The sequence below is a fragment of the Bacillus rossius genome, chromosome 2 (genome assembly GCF_032445375.1).
Source record: "Bacillus rossius redtenbacheri isolate Brsri chromosome 2, Brsri_v3, whole genome shotgun sequence".
Lineage (NCBI taxonomy): Eukaryota > Metazoa > Arthropoda > Insecta > Phasmatodea > Bacillidae > Bacillus > Bacillus rossius.
The window spans coordinates 127,841,245-127,861,109 of NC_086331.1; the positions used below are offsets into that span (position 1 = coordinate 127,841,245).

General features: G+C 44.7%; 1 protein-coding gene across 2 annotated transcripts in view; it reads left to right on the forward strand.

Moving 5' to 3' along the window:
* LOC134529811 (uncharacterized) overlaps positions 1–19,865 on the forward strand; it is a 35,130-nt gene that overhangs the window by 13,191 nt on the left and 2,074 nt on the right. The window contains exon 1 of one of the 2 annotated variants that reach the window (XM_063364274.1): positions 10,882–12,706. The exons of the other annotated variant lie outside the window; for it this stretch is intronic. Coding sequence (XP_063220344.1) covers positions 12,665–12,706 — 42 coding nt within the window. The 5' untranslated portion in view covers positions 10,882–12,664. Of the gene's footprint in view, positions 1–10,881; positions 12,707–19,865 lie in introns of those variants that run through there. 2 annotated transcript variants of the gene reach the window in all.

A 19,865-nucleotide genomic window follows, 5' to 3' on the forward strand; every position in this document is an offset into this window, starting at 1 on the left:
TGACACAGCTGAAGGAAAACTGAAGAACCTGGACTAAAAACTGAGGCGTGGTTACATACTCTCAGTTCAGTTAATCGTTCAGTTTTTTTTTCCTTCCGATCAGGATACAGCAAAACTGAGCTAGTAAGTGCTGCTTTACAAATTGCAGAACTTACAGCGATACGATTATTAATTGGGTAAATAATATATATAACTGTAGTATTTATTCCTTATTACTAATAAGTAAGTTACTAGGGACGGATAAACTCAGCGACACAGTTCCAGGAAACCGGGGAAGATATCCGCCGTGAACTAAGCAAGGAACCATCCCAAAATTGTGCTGGAGAGATTTAGGGACCCCATGGAGTATTGAAATCAGAATGTTCGGATTGGGACTTGAACCCATGTCCTCTTACCACTGTGCCATCCCACTCAGTGGCGTCTGTTTGCAAAGATCTTTGGTGGAGGTTGAAATAGTTATGTTCTCGCTTCGTCTCTAAAATGAGTTCACTATGAAATTCAAGTATTAAAATCACAGCATCGAATCTGTCAAGCACCACAAGGACTTGCGTCAATGTTTTATAGTCATACGTTAACCTTAAAAAATTATTATCACTATCTAAAGTCCCATAGTGGCTCACTTCAGAACGGAAAGACTGTGGACCAGTTCAGATCCTTGCGCTTAGAGGCGATACCACATTATGTGGAATAGCGAACGTTGCACCTATCGATTATCCGCATGCACACACTACTCACTGTCACACGTGGGTTAGCGATGTACCTTTTATTTTTGTATACTCATTTTGCAACGAGTGTTTTCTTAAGTAAGTGAACTTTAGACGTGCCTCCCTGGTAAAGTGATTTCGTGTTAAACGTGTAGGAAATTTTCTCCTTTCCTTCCTTTTTTTGTTGATGGGCATGTAAATGCTGGTTATTTGGCTGCATGAATATCAACAAACAAACAAAAACTACATTTAATGGAAAAAAAATAATTTGGAAAATTTTGTATCTTTAATCTTTCTGAAAGTTCTTTGAACTTAAATAAGTAAACGTGCTTGCCTGCACGCACTTAAAACATGTCACACGAATACACAATAAATCTTGGACTGTAAAACTATTTCACGTGCCGAACAATTATTATGTGTGAAATATTCATTTACAGAGACAATTTCGTGAAAATTTATTTCATTTTGCAGCGAAGAGTAAGGTATTTTATAATATATTTATTTGATTATGAAATGTGATAAACAACATATAATACTTGTTGAGATTTCAGGAGTTTATTTCTGAAACGAGACATTATTTTATATTTAAAAAATTCTGTCTGTGTTTGGAAAACCATTTGAGTAACTATCCAAGACTATTGTTGGTCCTATTGTTATTTTGGTAGGAACGGAACAAATACATAAGTCAGTTGGATTGTGTAACAGTTACTCTGCCTGTAGCTGTAGATTGGATGAAGTCTGTAGAAGGTACTTACCACAGGAGCTAGACGTCCAAGTAGGATGCGTAAGTGTTACCCAACACCCAACTCTAAGTGGAAGAGAAACGCTAGCAGAAAATTGTCTAGGAACCTACTAATGAAAGAGGCGTCGCACCAGCCTTTATCCGCTTCATAATAGTTGAAACAAGAAACGTGAAAAAAGCTGTTGTCTGCTGCTCAGAATATAAACATGTTTAACAAACGAGACCGGTAATTCCGCACACTCGAAAAGTTGTAATGACGTTGTCAAGCATAGGAAAAAATTATTTATTACGAAGAAATGTACTCACTTATAGCTTGAATAAGTTTTGTACGTTATTTTCTTCTCTGAAAGCAACGATATTAAACTGCCAACATTCCGTCATTAAAATTATTGCATTTCCATGTAATTTATCATTGTTATACTGCAATTCCTATGGATTTTTCACGATCTAAGCATTGGAAATTTCAGTTTGTTCAATTTCTGTGTCAGATTTATTCCACGAGTTATTTGCTATTCGTTGAATCGCAGGCAAATATTTATTACTAAAATGTTGTGCCTGGTTAACGAAGTCATGGTTACGCGCAAAATGTTCGTTTCACGTTTTCACACAGCTGATAATGTCAGCTGTAAATAATTATTATTTTACAAAAAATAAAATGAAAACGAATTGCCGAAACATTTTCTCGTAAATCTACAAATATTAAAGTTTAAATTGTAAAAAAAAAAAACTTTACTGGGTAATCTATAAATTTAATGGTTTATCTGAAGAATAAGTAGGTCCTATAGTATTATTTCAAATTATGATAACATGATATTAACTCATACCTTTTTTAGGTCTCTCAGATATTTTTAGAAAATGCACAACGTTTTCAATTGTAGCACTACTATGAAATATTTTGGCGAATAAGTTTCCAACGAATTACTTCGTAATTTGATTCAGTAAATAACTTTTCGGAAAATTTCTTTATAAATATCTGAAATCAGCAAAAAGGAATTCAATATTATTTAACATGTTTAATTTGCCTTTTGTTCACATGTGAATGTTCTCTCCTGGGTACCACGTAAATACGAATTGTATTTTTGACGTGGTAACGTCTTATAAATCCATGAACGCCGGCTGCACGCAAAAATTGTCACGTTCCGCCTGAGCCGAGCGTGCAAGAACCGGCCAACCACCGTGCGAGAAAATCTTCTATAATATCAAACAGGCTAAGGCGGGCTTTTTAACTAGTTGTTCGTGATCATATTGAAACAAATTATTTAAATTAAATTTGCAAAAACTGTAAATAATATTTGAAAATTAGAAAGTATGCAATTTTTCATCAATGTTTTCTTATGACGTTATCACGTAAAACTATCGTCCGTAAACCGACTTTACAGACAACCCTCTTTTTTTTTCAAGTGTTTCACTGACATTCTCCGGGAAGAGCGCTCATGCTCGACGGGTCGTTACCACAAAGCCGAAATAACAACTGAATGAAATTGTGTGTGTTTCTTAAATGTACCTTAACGCCGAAATACCACAATCAAACCTAACCTAACCTAACCTAGTCTAACATAACCTAGTCTAACCTAACCTAACCTTTGTGGCAGTCCTGCAATGACATTTTTCGGCGTTAGTGTATTTCGGCGTTGTGGTAATTCAGCGTTGTGGTACACAGCAAATTTTTTTTCTAGCTGTCGGCGTTGTAGTCAATTTGGCATTTCGGCGTTGTGTTATTTCGGCGTTGTGGTCAATTTGGCATTTCGGCGTTGTGTTATTTCGGCGTTGTGGTCAATTTGGCATTTCGGCGTTGTGGTATTTCGGCGTTGTGGTCAATTTGGCATTTCGGCGTTGTGGCATTTCGGCGTTGTGGTGCGTCCCCATGCTCGAGTCTTTGCTGCCGGAGAGACACGTCTCACGTAATGAACTCGAAGGTCGCAGCGCAGGCGGTGTGTTTGTTTGAATGGCGGCCTGGCACTCGGTTCCCCCAGGCGCGCTGTGGCGCGTGAGCTGACTGCGGAACGCGCTCAGGCGCGTAGAAAGTGGTCCGACATCTGGAGCACGTGACGCAGTTGCAACAATCGGCTCGCCATTACAGCCGGGGTCCCGCTCACGTTCCGACTTGTCTGGCTTCGTGTCGGGTCACTTCAAGCACTAACAGCACTTCGTGTCGGATCAGTCATCGTGCGCTGTTGCCAGACTTCCGCCATTCCGGCCCACCGCGTCAGTTCGCGGTCACGAGGTGCCAAGTCAATAGAAAAGAACGAGCGCGTGCAACTCAGTACACGTGATGGACGTGAAACCTCCTTTGGCAATCATAGCCTCGACTCGTTACGTATTTTCGTAAGGGGTAAAGCGTGAGAAAGGAAGAAAGAGAAAAAGAAGACAATTTTCTAAAAATAACACAGCGTTGGGATTTTTTTGGCTTTCATTTTGACGTGACAACGTCTAACAAATCGATGACCGCCGGCTGCACGCACGAAAAAGTTGTTCCGTTGCGCTGTGTCCCGTTACGCTCATTGTACGCTTGCGCCTCATCTATCTCTCTTCCACTCGATTGGCCTATGCGTCCGAGGAGAAGAAAGACAGCGACAGCACACAACTTACATCTACACGTGAACTATTTCGTCGACTGTTTATAAAGTGAAGTGAAAAGTTAAGTGGTTTTCATTGCTTATTACAACAACAATTTCGGCAATAAAGGTTAATTATTCTTGCATTTTAAAAATCTGATTACTAGTATAATTTCAAGTATTTATTCTTTTATTTTTAAAATAAAAATGATTCAATTTTATTCATAAAAGTATGCAATCATTTCATCAATGTTTTGTTATGACGTTGTCACGTTAAACTATCGTCCGTAAACCGACTTTACAGACAACCAATTTTTTTAAAGTATTTAAGAATTCCAACCTTTATTGTAGTTATTAGAAATTTGATTATTTTAAAAATTAAATTAATAAACATGAACTAACAAAATTATTGCTTACTTTAAAATAACTGCTCAGTATATTTATATTACTGATGAATTAATGATAATCAATTAACACTTAATATTACTCACTGGTGAAATAGTCCCACCATAAATAAAAACCGTGCGTTACTGTTTCTTCAAACAATTATGCCCTTTGGAACACGCAAAATCTCTGAACGAAATATGAAATTCATAACAGGTAGCGCTATCTATGCAGGAAATGCAGGGTCTGTCTCAACAGCACTCTCTACGCTGCTGGTTGAACAAGGAGGAACACGAGCGCGCTGGTAGCAAATATAAAATTTAAGGCATTCATAGCTGACTGTATAGGATACCTATATATATATTTTCTTTTTAAAAAAAAAAGCACATTAGCACACTCTTTGTCTTATTCTTTCGTTCCTCTATCTCTCTCGGTTCAATTTTTTCGGGGGTTGGTTGACGAATCATCGCACAAAGAGGGGAACGAAAACGAGCCCAAAAATGTATATAGCATAGTGCTCTCTTTATATCTCTTTGGCCAAGTACCTATTCTGTGTCCTTTTCGCGTCAGAAACATTTCACAAAAACGTTTCATTAAAATTCGGCCTTGAAATTTCACTCTCATTGCGCCCAAAGAAGTTTCACTTTAAAAAATAAATTACGCAGGAAAGTGTAGCGTGAACAAAAACTTTTAAATTACAGTCTTAAATCCTTACACTCTAAATTTGAATTTTTTTAAATTGCTCTTTATGAGATCAAGTTCATATGCCTGCAGAAAGGTCTGGCAACTTCCTATCCTTTGCCTTGGCGTGTCTCGTCGGCTAATGAAGCTCGCGGCGGCCTGCGAACTAACGGCGCTAGTAGTAGTGGAACCCATCATTAAAACTATGTTAAATAAGTGTTTCGTATATAATCAGATATTATTCCTGATTCCGTCTCAATTTTTGCCTCTTTTTTTTCCTCCCAGATTACTAGTTTTTCATTCGTTTGGGTGCTTGGTAAATGCCTAATCTGTACCAATACCTTAAAATTTCTCCGCATTTGTCAGTTAAGTTGAAGTGGCGAGAGAGAATGCCTCACTCTTGTATTGCGCCTGGGTTTAATGGCTCAAAACCGTCTCTTTTTTTTTTTCCTTTTTCTACGTTCCTAAGGAACCGGTTAAAAGAAAAAAAATGACAAGCTGCAATACTAGGAAAATTAGAGTTGAAATCAAACTTACATTAAAAAGATTTGCTGGATCTCAAAAATCACATTCGAAAGAACGACATTTTCTTGAATATATAAATGTATAGCAAACGAAAATTCTTAGTTTAAATACGCAATTAACATTTAAAACATGCTTTCTTGTGGGGGGATCCAAGTTTGTTTGGGTTCCGCACTCTCAACACTCCAACTGTGGTAAAGTGTGGTAAAGTTATACATTCAACCTCTACAAAGCTCCCAAATAAATTAAAAATCCTAAATTGTAATCAACGTTTAAAACGAAACAGAGTGTTAAAAAATAATGCCCACTTTTATGCGAAGCGCCCATTTAAAACGGAGTATTCTTACTCCAGAGGAATAATTGAAACCTTACCAATGCAATCCGTGACTGAAAGGTTCCGAATAAGCAGTGATTTCCATCAATCATGTAATGTATTTTATAATTTATAACCCCGACCACTGGTTCTCAGTAAAGTTCACCACTGACTTGTTAGACAACATAACCTTTTTCTAACGGAAAATTTATGGAAAATATATCACCTATTAAGCTCGATTTTCTGCATTTTTTGGGGGGGCCTGCGTAGTAGATAGTTTAGAGTTTGTGATCCAGCATCAAATTAGTAACATTTCTTTGAATGAAAAATCCCAGGCTGACTGTAATATGACAGCCATTAATAGAACCTGGTAGGCATAAAACACGTATGCCACTATGCTAAATCAGAGTATTTATTATAGTGAAATAAGATACAAATCATATGTATATCTGTTTGCAGATCAGACTATTCTGCTCTATTTGATCTGATAACTAAATGAGTGCAATGCTTTTTTTTAACTTAAATTTCTATTTATTTTGCAGTAACTCGCTGATTTTGCAGGTAATCTCACGACCGCAGGCACTGATTTTCAGCCAAGTCCACAGACTTGTCACTCAACAGAAATGGCAAAAAATCATTTTACAATAAAAATATTTTGTAGAACTTTTAATGTGCGTGTTAGCATTTTTAAACATACTGTTCTTAATTTGAACTTTCAGTTGAATTGAGCACTTTATAAAGGACTTTTCTCCTAAATTCATTTAAAACTCTTGAGCATAATTAATTTTACCAAGACACATGTGCTCTTTGGAATTTCAACAAATGTTTCTCATAACACTGAAAGAAGTGTATTTTGGAGGATGCTTTCTAAAATGATGAATGTTTTGTATGTCTTTAGTAAACCAGTTGCTACTCACAAAGTGAAAGAGTATAGTTGACGTGACAATCAGAACTCGGGAATTTTAAACCGTTTGTTGTAGGGTTAAGAAAGAAAACAAATGGCGCACTCACGGAGCGCGCATTGTGACGCGTCGCCGGGGCAGAACGCTTTGCACTGTGGGGGCGGCAGGAAAGGGAAGGCAGTTCGCACCGCGCCATCTTCCTTAACGAGCCGCCGGCGAGGACTGGCTTTCACCTCGCGCGACGCGACATTGTGCGAAGCGCTGACGCCCGCTTCCCACGGCACAATGCCGCCGCGCCAGCCCGTCCCAGCGGTTCCCAGCGAAAATTGGCGCATCATTTTATATTCAAACAGATGTTTCATTCAATTATATTTTTTTTAAAGAATAGGAAGGATAACCGAATATTCAATATTGGACTTAATTTGGTTTAATCGAGCTTACTAATGTGCGCAGTTAATACTGGAAAATTACACAGAAAACTGTTTACAAAAAAAAAGAACAGAAGGAACGGCAGAAGGGACGGCAGAAGGGACGGCAGAAGGGACGGCAGTAGGAACGGCAGAAGGGACGGCAGAAGGAACGTCAGAAGGGACGGCAGAAGGGACGGCAGAAGGGACTGCAGAAGGGATGGCAGAAGGGACTGCAGAAGGGACGGCAGAAGGGACGGCAGAAGGGACTGCAGAAGGGACGGCAGAAGGGACGGCAGAAGGGACGGCAGAAGGGACGCCAGAAGGGACGCCAGAAGGGACGGCAGAAGGGACGGCAGAAGGGACTGCAGAAGGGACGGCAGAAGGGACGGCAGAAGGGACGGCAGAAGGGACGGCAGAAGGGACGGCAGAAGGGACTGCAGAAGGGACGGCAGAAGGGACGGCAGAAGGGACGGCAGAAGGGACGGCAGAAGGGACGGCAGAAGGGACGGCAGAAGGGACGGTAGAAGGGACGGCAGAATGAACGGCAGAAGGAAAGGCAGAAAGGACGGCAGAAGGGACTGCAGAAGGGACAGCAGAAGGGACGGCAGAAGGGACGGCAGAAGGGACGGCAGAAGGGACGGCAGAAGGGACGGTAGAAGGGACGGCAGAAGGGACGGCAGAAGGGACGGTAGAAGGGACGGCAGAATGAACGGCAGAAGGAAAGGCAGAAAGGACGGCAGAAGGGACTGCAGATGGGACGGCAGAAGGGACGGCAGAAGGGACGGCAGAAGGGACGGCAGAAGGGACGGCAGAAGGGACGGCAGAAGGGACGGCAGAAGGGACGGTAGAAGGGACGGCAGAATGAACGGCAGAAGGAAAGGCAGAAAGGACGGCAGAAGGGACTGCAGAAGGGACGGCAGAAGGGACGGCAGAAGGGACGGCAGAAGGGACGGCAGAAGGGATGGCAGAAGGGACGGTAGAAGGGACGGCAGAATGAACGGCAGAAGGAACGCCAGAAAGGACGGAGTTTGGAAGCACGACCATGGAGTGAAGCCAGGAGTGGACAGCCGGGGCTGGACTTCGACGACCTTCTGTGACCAACCAACATGCATCACGTTCGCATCACCAGCCAGCACAAAGTATTCATATCTAACAAGCAAACCCACTTTATTTTAATGAAAAACTTCACTGTAGCAACACAACTCAATCGGTATGTTGTTGATGATTTCCATATCTTATTAGATTCGATCACCTTTGGTTGTTATTCCGATCATAAAAATGACGTTACAATGAATCCTGAATATTTCATCTATATTTGTACGTCAATCGCTTCGATGCGAAATTGCAATGGCCGGACGCCCAGCAGCGCGCGACTCGTGGTCACGGTGTCGCGATCAAGCGATCACGGGAAAGCGAGATCTCGAGGCGAGAGGGAACTCTTTCCAAATACGGCCAGGAATGCAACGGCGCGGCGTCCGGCGGAACGACAGCCGCCCCCTCCAGCCCGTGTTCCAGCCGACGAGCGAGCTTTCAGCGCCTCCTGACGGGAGTGCAGTGAGTCAACTGGGGCCGCCGCTGTCGAGATACCCCTGCGCCGCCCGTGTTCCAGCCGACGAGCGAGCTTTCAGCGCCTCCTGACGGGAGTGCAGTGAGTCAACTGGGGCCGCCGCTGTCGAGATACCCCTGCGCCGCCCGTGTTCCAGCCGACGAGCGAGCTTTCAGCGCCTCCTGACGGGAGTGCAGTGAGTCAACTGGGGCCGCCGCTGTCGAGATACCCCTGCGCCGCCCTGTTCCAGCCGACGTGCGAGCTTTCAGCGCCTCCTGACGGGAGTGCAGTGAGTCAACTGGGGCCGCCGCTGTCGAGATACCCCTGCGCCGCCCGTGTTCCAGCCGACGAGCGAGCTTTCAGCGCCTCCTGACGGGAGTGCAGTGAGTCAACTGGGGCCGCCGCTGTCGAGATACCCCTGCGCCGCCCGTGTTCCAGCCGACGAGCGAGCTTTCAGCGCCTCCTGACGGGAGTGCAGTGAGTCAACTGGGGCCGCCGCTGTCGAGATACCCCTGCGCCGCCCGTGTTCCAGCCGACGAGCTAGCTTTCAGCGCCTCCTGACGGGAGTGCAGTGAGTCAACTGGGGCCGCCGCTGTCGAGATACCCCTGCGCCGCCCGTGTTCCAGCCGACGAGCGAGCTTTCAGCGCCTCCTGACGGGAGTGCAGTGAGTCAACTGGGGCCGCCGCTGTCGAGATACCCCTGCGCCGCCCGTGTTCCAGCCGACGTGCGAGCTTTCAGCGCCTCCTGACGGGAGTGCAGTGAGTCAACTGGGGCCGCCGCTGTCGAGATACCCCTGCGCCGCCCGTGTTCCAGCCGACGAGCGAGCTTTCAGCGCCTCCTGACGGGAGTGCAGTGAGTCAACTGGGGCCGCCGCTGTCGAGATACCCCTGCGCCGCCCGTGTTCCAGCCGACGAGCTAGCTTTCAGCGCCTCCTGACGGGAGTGCAGTGAGTCAACTGGGGCCGCCGCTGTCGAGATACCCCTGCGCCGCCCGTGTTCCAGCCGACGTGCGAGCTTTCAGCGCCTCCTGACGGGAGTGCAGTGAGTCAACTGGGGCCGCCGCTGTCGAGATACCCCTGCGCCGCCCGTGTTCCAGCCGACGAGCGAGCTTTCAGCGCCTCCTGACGGGAGTGCAGTGAGTCAACTGGGGCCGCCGCTGTCGAGATACCCCTGCGCCGCCCGTGTTCCAGCCGACGTGCGAGCTTTCAGCGCCTCCTGACGGGAGTGCAGTGAGTCAACTGGGGCCGCCGCTGTCGAGATACCCCTGCGCCGCCCGTGTTCCAGCCGACGAGCGAGCTTTCAGCGCCTCCTGACGGGAGTGCAGTGAGTCAACTGGGGCCGCCGCTGTCGAGATACCCCTGCGCCGCCCGTGTTCCAGCCGACGAGCTAGCTTTCAGCGCCTCCTGACGGGAGTGCAGTGAGTCAACTGGGGCCGCCGCTGTCGAGATACCCCTGCGCCGCCCGTGTTCCAGCCGACGAGCTAGCTTTCAGCGCCTCCTGACGGGAGTGCAGTGAGTCAACTGGGGCCGCCGCTGTCGAGATACCCCTGCGCCGCCCGTGTTCCAGCCGACGAGCTAGCTTTCAGCGCCTCCTGACGGGAGTGCAGTGAGTCAACTGGGGCCGCCGCTGTCGAGATACCCCTGCGCCGCCCGTGTTCCAGCCGACGAGCTAGCTTTCAGCGCCTCCTGACGGGAGTGCAGTGAGTCAACTGGGGCCGCCGCTGTCGAGATACCCCTGCGCCGCCCGTGTTCCAGCCGACGAGCTAGCTTTCAGCGCCTCCTGACGGGAGTGCAGTGAGTCAACTGGGGCCGCCGCTGTCGAGATACCCCTGCGCCGCCCGTGTTCCAGCCGACGAGCTAGCTTTCAGCGCCTCCTGACGGGAGTGCAGTGAGTCAACTGGGGCCGCCGCTGTCGAGATACCCCTGCGCCGCCCGTGTTCCAGCCGACGAGCGAGCTTTCAGCGCCTCCTGACGGGAGTGCAGTGAGTCAACTGGGGCCGCCGCTGTCGAGATACCCCTGCGCCGCCCGTGTTCCAGCCGACGAGCGAGCTTTCAGCGCCTCCTGACGGGAGTGCAGTGAGTCAACTGGGGCCGCCGCTGTCGAGATACCCCTGCGCCGCCCGTGTTCCAGCCGACGAGCTAGCTTTCAGCGCCTCCTGACGGGAGTGCAGTGAGTCAACTGGGGCCGCCGCTGTCGTGCTCGCCGTCAAACCGGGCGGAGTGAAGCCGCGCGCGCTCCTCGACTGTCGGCAGGATTGACAACCGCGGAGGGGCAGGGCCAAGGAGAGCTGACGGTTAAAAAATGCGGTTTGACGCCGGCGCGGCGCGCGGAACAATGGGGCCGTGAAAACAGCGGCAGGTTCGGCGCGGAGGCGGGGCATTGTTGCCGCGCGCTTGTCGCGAGCAAGGTCATGCGAATGTCACGATCACGACAGTCCGCGCGTCGCTTTCGCCCGTGTCTTCACGAAACCGGTTTTGCGCAACGCCTGCACGAAACTGGAGCTTTCATCTTCAGATAAGGCCTACAGATCCCGCCTTTCTGTGTACAAACAAATGTGTAACGTAGAAACCTAAATTTTCTTTTTTTAATCATGCGATTCTTCACGTGACTGTAATCATATTTACTTAAATCAGTCTCCAAAATGTGTCAATGAGAATTTATGAGCGAAACTAAAAATACGTAACAAATAATCCCATGTAACAGCTTCATCGCTTGAAATATAAAAAAAACATTGTTTGTGACAGTCAAACCACTGATATATTTATTTTAAAAAGAATTTAATGATAAGTGTTTATTAGCGTTTGATCTCATTGGTGCTACTTATTATTTTTTTACTTGGGAAGAAACATCACTAATCAAACCTTACACGAATATGCCACAAGCTGTTAGATGACGGTTTAAGTAGACTTTATTCTCAAACTGTCGTGATTTAGACAGAGGAAACGATGCAGACTGAGACTCTGATGCTAAAATTGGGCCAAGTAGCGCGCAGTACCTAACCTCTGCTGACATTCAGGTTGACTGTCTAATGAAATAAAACGTAAAAAAAAAAAGTTTTTGCTCTGGTATACTCTTACCAAGACGCAGGTGTGTAATCAGGCTGGCAGGGCAAGTGGTTCACCTTGTTGGGGCACGAGAACAGGTTCGGGCGGCAGATTGCACATGCTGTAGTTCCGTGTTGCGAGCCCGGGGGCTGGCTGGCGGCGACCACCTGCCCACCGCCGCGCTGAGTCACCGCGGAAGCAGCTGTCGTCACGACGCACGAGCCGGCAACCCAGTGGGAGAGGCTTGCCCACTTGAGGGCGAGCACGCGTTATTACCGCGCCGCGCTATTACCGCGGGACGCAATAACTGCGCCGCGCTGTTACCGCGAAGCTCTATCACTGCACCGCGCTATATTCGACCGACGCAGTAACCGCGCCACATTATTACCAAGAAGCCCCTTGACTTCACCGCGCTGTAGTCGCTCGATAAAATAACCGCGACGCGCCATAACTTCACCGCGCTCTAGTCACTCGATGCAATAACCGCGAAGCGCAATAGCTTCACCGCGCATTAGTCGCTCGATGCAATAACTGCGAAGCGCCATAACTTCACCGCACTATAGTCGCTCGATGCAATAACCACGACGCGCCATAACTTCACCGCGCTATAGTCGCTCGATGCAATAACCGCGAAGCGCCATAACTTCACCGCGCTGTAGTCGCTCGATGCAATAACCGCGAAGCGCCATAACTTCACCGCGCCATAGTCGCTCGATGCAATAACCGCGAAGCGCAATAACTTCACCGCGCCATAGTCGCTCGATGCAATAACCGCGTAGAGCGATAACCGCAAAACGTCAGTAGCTCTTCCAGCGGAGCCCTCCCAGTGACCCAGGTGTCAGCACCGCCACGCGTCGCGCTATGGACCCACAGCTGTCTGCACTGGCGCGTTCTGCGATTTGGGTAAGTCACTCATGAATAGGGACTGGAAAAATTCGCGGTTTCAATGACCACTAGGATAGACTCCACGATTCTCTATGTACTCGGGCAACTATCACCTGGTCATTGGCTACCGACTCGGGACACCTGTTTACTGCGATTCTTATGATTCGATACTTCTTTTGTTGAGTGTTTGCCATTGGCTCAGAGTCCTTCAGGTAAATTGCGGTCCAATCACTGACGCAGCATTAAGCTAAACGAGTTTGGATTCCAGCCTGTCTCGAAAGGAATCCGCGAATTTTTCCGGTCTCTACTCATGAAGCACTCGCGAGGAAACTACTTTTCATCCATTCACGAAGAGAAATTTAACGCTATTTCCCAACGATCAAAACTGATTTCATAGTTAAGTCATTTGTGGGAGATGGGGTAGGGAGACTATAAGAAAATGGAATTGTATCCATTTTTACTTCGAAATTAACCCTTTCTACAGGACTCATATTAGCATACAAATGCATATTTGGCCTCCCTCGAAGTGTAGATGCGAGTTTTTGTTGATGATGAAACAATGGCTGTGCTATCAATCAACTCTTGTGTAAGTGGCTTCATGATAAATGGTTGTCTCGAGGCAAGTGTGCCAGCGCTGTTACGAATGACGTAAGGTTAAATTCGTAACGTGATATATTTCCATCTAACTGTGACTCGAATTTTTCAAAGATTAATACTCTATTGCATTTTAAGTCGATGCTATAACAATTGTATTTCTGCGTGCTTGGTGATCGTGTTTGCAGAGGTAATTCTTATGTAAATTAATAATTAGTTAATTACTGTTTACTGGGTGGGTCGTTTTACTAACAAATAACCGTATACTTTATATTGCTTATTTTAAAACACCGCTTTAAAATCAACAAACCCAATAAAATAAATCATATCAATCATTGGTCTAGACATAATAGCAGTTTTTATTTAATTAAATATAAATCAAGCGTGCCTAAAATTGTTTACGTTCATTTATAGTTTTAGAATGAATTACTCTAACAATGCTTTTGTATCGTTGTTTTGAAGAACTTAATATCCTGTGATTAAATTGTTTGGTTCGGTTTCCAATAAATCTCCAGTAGCATCACAGCTTTCAATGATGAGGAATCTATTGGCGGAGGGACAAAGGGACTAGACAGGAAGAGTTTGCCCCAAAGTTGATTGAGTGCTGGACAAAGTTTGTGTTTTGATTTTCGTGCATTCATTCTTTCAAACACAGTGTGAGAAAAAAGCTTATATTATAGTGCTTATTTAATGTTATTTTAAGTAATTCAATCATTTTTCGAATCTTCTTTAGTAACCCAGACTTTTTTTCGAAGTGTTACATACGAACCTCTCCCAAATAAATGATCTGCAAAACTTTCCAGCATCAAACGGTTGTTGATTCCCGTGATCGTCTTATAATGTTTAATTTTTGTATGCGATGAAAACGTAACTGTAAAAATGTAGCAACGGTAGTGATACCCAGTGCGATTTCAAGGAAGATTCATTAGCTTGTACCAAGTCCTTCGTGAAGACGGTTTGTGCAGTGGCTAGGAAGTCAATGAGACCATCAAGAGTCATAAGGGAGAGCTCACCCCATCATTCGATACGAAATTTACAGCGAATCTTACTTTATTTCAATGATCAGGGATACTCCAGCTATCGTACCTACTGGCAAATTGTTTTAATATTATCGTACGCTTATAACGAGATATTTTAACGGTTTATAGAATTTACACTTACTTGGCGTAGTAAAACAAAACTAACTTTAATTGTGCGTGCAAATAATTAATAGAAATAAAATAATAAAATGACTGGAGTGATAAATACGGTTGGTAAAGTATAAATTAAATCAAATTAAAAAAAATTAATAAATAATCAGTATTCAATATTAATATAAACACGCATTTAAAATTTTTTAATTTAGTAAAAAATCGAGATAAATTTTAGTTAGTAATTAAAATATTTTAAATATGCTGTATAATAATTAAAAGCCCATATATTTTATTATTTACAACCTTTTTTTTTAGTATGCAAAAATTTCGTTATATAGTGCGCGTGCACTGTAAAAATTTAATCTCCTCATTTTTTTATAATGTGCCTTAAGAAGTATAATTTAAAAATAAATTTTTTAATGATACTAGTTCAAATGAATCAGTTACTGCAAAACTTGTGTGCAAACATTAGACTCACGAAAGGGGAAATATATGTTTGCCAAGTCAAATAGAAAAATATATATTTTTTTTTTAATTTACATATGTCATAATTTTTACAGAAGTAAACGCACATGGACTATGACATAAGCGGCTGCTTGAAATAGCTGCCGACTCAGACACCCGGTTGTTTGAGCGTGAGCCGTGAGGCCACAACATTCACTGCTGAGACACGAGACTCGGCCTAACAGGATCCTGTCCCGCTGTTGCGGCGGCCAGAAGACCTTGCCGCGGGCGGCCTTTTACCCGCCGTTCCTCCAGCTGTCCGCCCCTCGCGCCGTCTCGGCTTGCTTCGCTCCGGTCTAGTGGCCCGTCCCGTCAGTGAACCTCCGTGGCTCTCCGACGCTTCACCTGCTGAGCGCTACAGGTCGTCCGTAAGAGAATGTCCCAGTTTCAATGCTATAACAGTTTAATTTATAGTACTTACAACAAATCATACATCAAACTGAAGTTAAACTAACCTTGTTTTTCTCACAAATGTTAAATATGTGCACCTGTAGTAATACAGCACACATCCAACCTAAATTCCATTCTTCCCACACTTTTGGTTAACACGTCCGGATTAATGGAAGCAATAGCCTCTTCAGTTTCTGTGTCTCAACTCTGGCAAATCATTAGGTAGCGGCGGAATGTAGACACGACACGAAATTTTACAAAGCCGAATACGAAATCGCGCGAAGTAAACATTACAACTAAACTGCTTCTAAACTACTATACTTTTCATTTTATTTCTAAATATATATGTCTAACGCAATGTTTTTTTTCATTTTAACTTTAAAGTGCTCCAAAAACATAAAAATTCATAATTTTTTTCTCGAAACTGCTTGTGTTCTATCATATAATCTTTCAATAGAACAAATTATTTGAAACAAGTAAAATTATCTACAACTTTTTGTGATTAAATCTATTAAAATAAAATCTTTAACATATACTTACATACGTTTCCGTAAATTCATAAAGATATATTTGTCGTGCAAGCTGTATAAATGCCAGAAAAACCCTGTTGATTACAAAACCGTTTGTTCATAACTTTCCACGGCGTCATTTCGTTGCAGTTTATATTTCAGTTGTAAAGACAGCTTCTTATGCTATCTATCGGCACTACGTTCGGTGGGCAGGATAATGCACGGTTGGCTGACTGAATATTTACCACGATAATTACTGTATCACGACAATACCTTACCTTACCTTACCTTACCTTACCTTACCCTACTCCACGAGAGGTGTTAAAGACAAACATCGTGGGACATCTAGCCCAGATTTTTCACCGTGTCTGTCAGTGCTGACATATAACTGTGCACAGCAAAAAAAAAAAAAAAGTTTAGCAAGAATGTCACATTTTAACAATACTTTTAAAAGTACAATATATAAGTTTAAAATACAAGACTCTCTTTCCAAAAATATAGAAAAACGAGATATGATGTGTACATATGTGTGTAAATATGTAATCATATTTCAATGATTAGCCTCTTTCAGTCACTAAATTTTGATTGGAAAGGCTTATTAGTAACATAAGGGAGGAAATAACTATCATGCCTCTTATATACTACCAACAATGGGTAGTACATGCATTACATATTTTGTCAGCAGCGATGGGGACGTGAAGTGTGTTGTCGACTGTCTTAAATCAGGGCCGATTTTTTTTTCTGGAAAAAAAAAGTGGGGGAGGGGAAAGCAAGATAAAGAGAGAGAGAGAGAATTTAGTTCAAGGAGAAAAAAATACTGTGGCAACCGAATTCCTTGCACGATTGATGTATACGTGCGTTGTTAAAGCTTCTTAACGTTTTCTTGTAAATCATGTTTGAAGGAACGAGCGACTGAAGAAACTCGAGACATAATTCATAATTCCCAGTGTCGGCGATGATTGTAAATGTTTCTGGAGCATGGCCGGCCGATACTCCCACCCCCCTCCCCTCCCTCGTAAAGATGTGCCCTTGATGCGAACCTTGTTCGCGAACGGGAAGTTTCGTCTCGTCGAACAATGGCGGGCCTGACTTCTTTCGAGAAGCGTTGTGTGCAGCATGCTTAACTGGGTACTTCTCTTTCTACTCGGTTGTCTTCCTCGTGCAGTGGCTGTTTGCGTGCACAACTGAAAGTAAATATCTATGTTTAAAACACCTGAGCACAAGGAATAATATTTATATATATATTTTTTGAGTTTTATGGTATACCACATGATACTTCGAATGTTCTTTTGGAAAATTTTGAATTATTAATTACGTTTTAAAAGTCAATACAAGGTCAAGACTAAACCACTCCACAACAGAAAAAGGTCTCTTTGTAGTAAGTGACAGTCGGGTAATGAAGTATTTTTTTTCTATAAAATTTTATGTCGTCTACAAATAGAAGTCCCACAGAATCATTTAATACTTTAACTATATCATAAATAAAGCAATTAGGGGAAGAGGGGAGAGAGTTTAACATTGTGGAACACCAGACTTTAAACATGTAATTCAGATTTAGAATTAAGAATTTAAACAACGAAATTCCCATCTTTTAAATAACTAATGAAACATTTGAGGTGTTTGTCACTTAATACTATATTCGATTATTTTTTGTAGTAATTTGTGATGTTTACTGTATTGAAGGCTATTTATAATTTGAAATAGCAAGCATCCACTTTGTCTCATGTTATCACTTCAGAATAAATTGGAAAAATAAAAGTAATTTAATTAGTAATTGTTTTGCCAATTATGTTACCATGTTGGCAATCAGAAATTCTAGTTTTTAGGTTGAAATCAAGGCCCTTAACACTAGCAAACCTATTTAAAAGAGATGTGGGCCTATAATTCATAACATTTAATTTGCTGTCTTTCTTTTGAGTAGGAATGACCTTGACTATTTTCCATTTATTGGGGTAAACACCGCTGTTAATACTGCTGTTTAAGATATACTACAGGATGTGAAAAAGAGCCAGAGAGCATCATTGTATTATGAAATTTGGAATACCATCTGCACTTGTTGACATTGTAGATTTCAAGGATTTGATTCCCCAAAGTAAAATACTCTCAGTGATAGCACACATGGGAATGAAAAAAAAATTAGTTGCATCAGGTGTTACACGATTGTGGTTTGTTAGTAGAAGATACATACACACTAGAAAAATAGTTTGCAAAACTGTTTGCAATATGTAAAGGGTCATTAGTAACTGTATCGTTGATATTGAGAGAGCTAGCTGCTGATCATAACTATCTTTCATAAATTTTACACAGCGCCAAAAATATTTAGGCTTATGTTTAACCTTTTTTTGCAGCCATTTTTTTTATATTGTGAAATGAGAGACTTAATTTCTTTACTATATTGTGAAAACAAGGCATGGTATTAGTAACATGTTTTTTTGACGTGATAACGTCTTATAAATCGATCAACGCCGGCTGCACGCATGAAAAATTGTCACGTTCCGCCTGAGCCGAGCGTGCAAGAACCGGCCAACCACCGTGCGAGAAAATCTTCTATAATATAAACAGGTTAAGGTGGGCTTTTTTAACTAATTGTTCGTGATTATATTTAAACAAATTATTTAAATTAAATTTGCAAAAAACTGTAAATAATATTTGAAAATTAGAAAGTATGCAATTTTTAATCAGTGTTTTCTTATGACGTTATCACGTAAAATAATCGTCCGTAAACCGACTTTACAGACAACCCCCTTTTTTTTTAGATGTTGATGCTCGTATAAGTTGCTTAGAGCACAAACAGTAATATGATCTAGGTTTCACAGTAACTCTTGCTATGTGCAACCACAATATACTGGTCATGTTCTCCAGTGCAACTCTAGTGGAATGCTTAGAAAGAGCAGGATGGAGTGGAGGAGTGGAGGAGTGGAGGAGTGGCGGAATGTAGGAGTGGATGAGTGGCGGAGTGGATGAGTGGATGAGTGGCGGAGTGTTGGAGTGGAGGAGTGGCGGAGTGGCGGAGTGTCAGAGTGTCAGAGTGTCGGAGTGGCGGAGTGGCGGAGTGGCGGAGTGTAGGAGTGGCGGAGTGTAGGAGTGGCGGAGTGGAGGAGTGGAGGAGTGTTGGAGTGGCGGAGTGGAGGAGTGGAGGAGTGTTGGAGTGGCGGAGTGAAGGAGCGGAGGAGTGGCAGAGTGCCGGAGTGGAGGAGTGGAGGAGTGTTGGAGTGGCGGAGTGGCGGAGTGGCGGAGTGGAGGAGTGGAGGAGTGGAGGAGTGGCAGAGTGCCGGAGTGGAGGAGTGGAGGAGTGGAGGAGTGTTGGAGTGGCGGAGTGGCGGAGTGGCGGAGTGGCGGAGTGTCGGAGTGGCGGAGTGGAGGAGTGGAGGAGTGGAGGAGTGGAGGAGTGGAGCGTGCTTGTCTGCTTGCAGGTGGCGGCCCTGGCGGCGCTGCTGGTGGCGGAGCGGAGGAGTGGCGGAGTGGAGGAGCGGAGGAGTGGCAGAGTGGCGGAGTGGCGGAGTGGCGGAGTGGCGGAGTGGCGGAGTGTCGGAGTGGCGGAGTGGAGGAGTGGAGGAGTGGAGGAGCGGAGGAGTGGAGCATGCTTGTCTGCTTGCAGGTGGCGGCCCTGGCGGCGCTGCTGGCGGCGGAGCGGAGGAGTGGCGGAGTGGAGGAGTGGAGGAGTGGAGGAGTGGCGGAGTGAAGGAGTGGAGGAGCGGAGGAGTGGAGCGTGCTTGTCTGCTTGCAGGTGGCGGCCCTGGCAGCGCTGCTGGCGGAGGAGCGGAGGAGTGGAGGAGCGGAGGAGTGGCAGAGTGGCGGAGTGGCGGAGCGGAGGAGTGGAGCGTGCTTGTCTGCTTGCAGGTGGCGGCCCTGGCAGCGCTGCTGGCGGAGGAGCGGAGGAGTGGAGGAGCGGAGGAGTGGCAGAGTGGCGGAGTGGCGGAGCGGAGGAGTGGAGCGTGCTTGTCTGCTTGCAGGTGGCGGCCCTGGCAGCGCTGCTGGCGGAGGAGCGGAGGAGTGGAGGAGCGGAGGAGTGGCAGAGTGGCGGAGTGGCGGAGCGGAGGAGTGGAG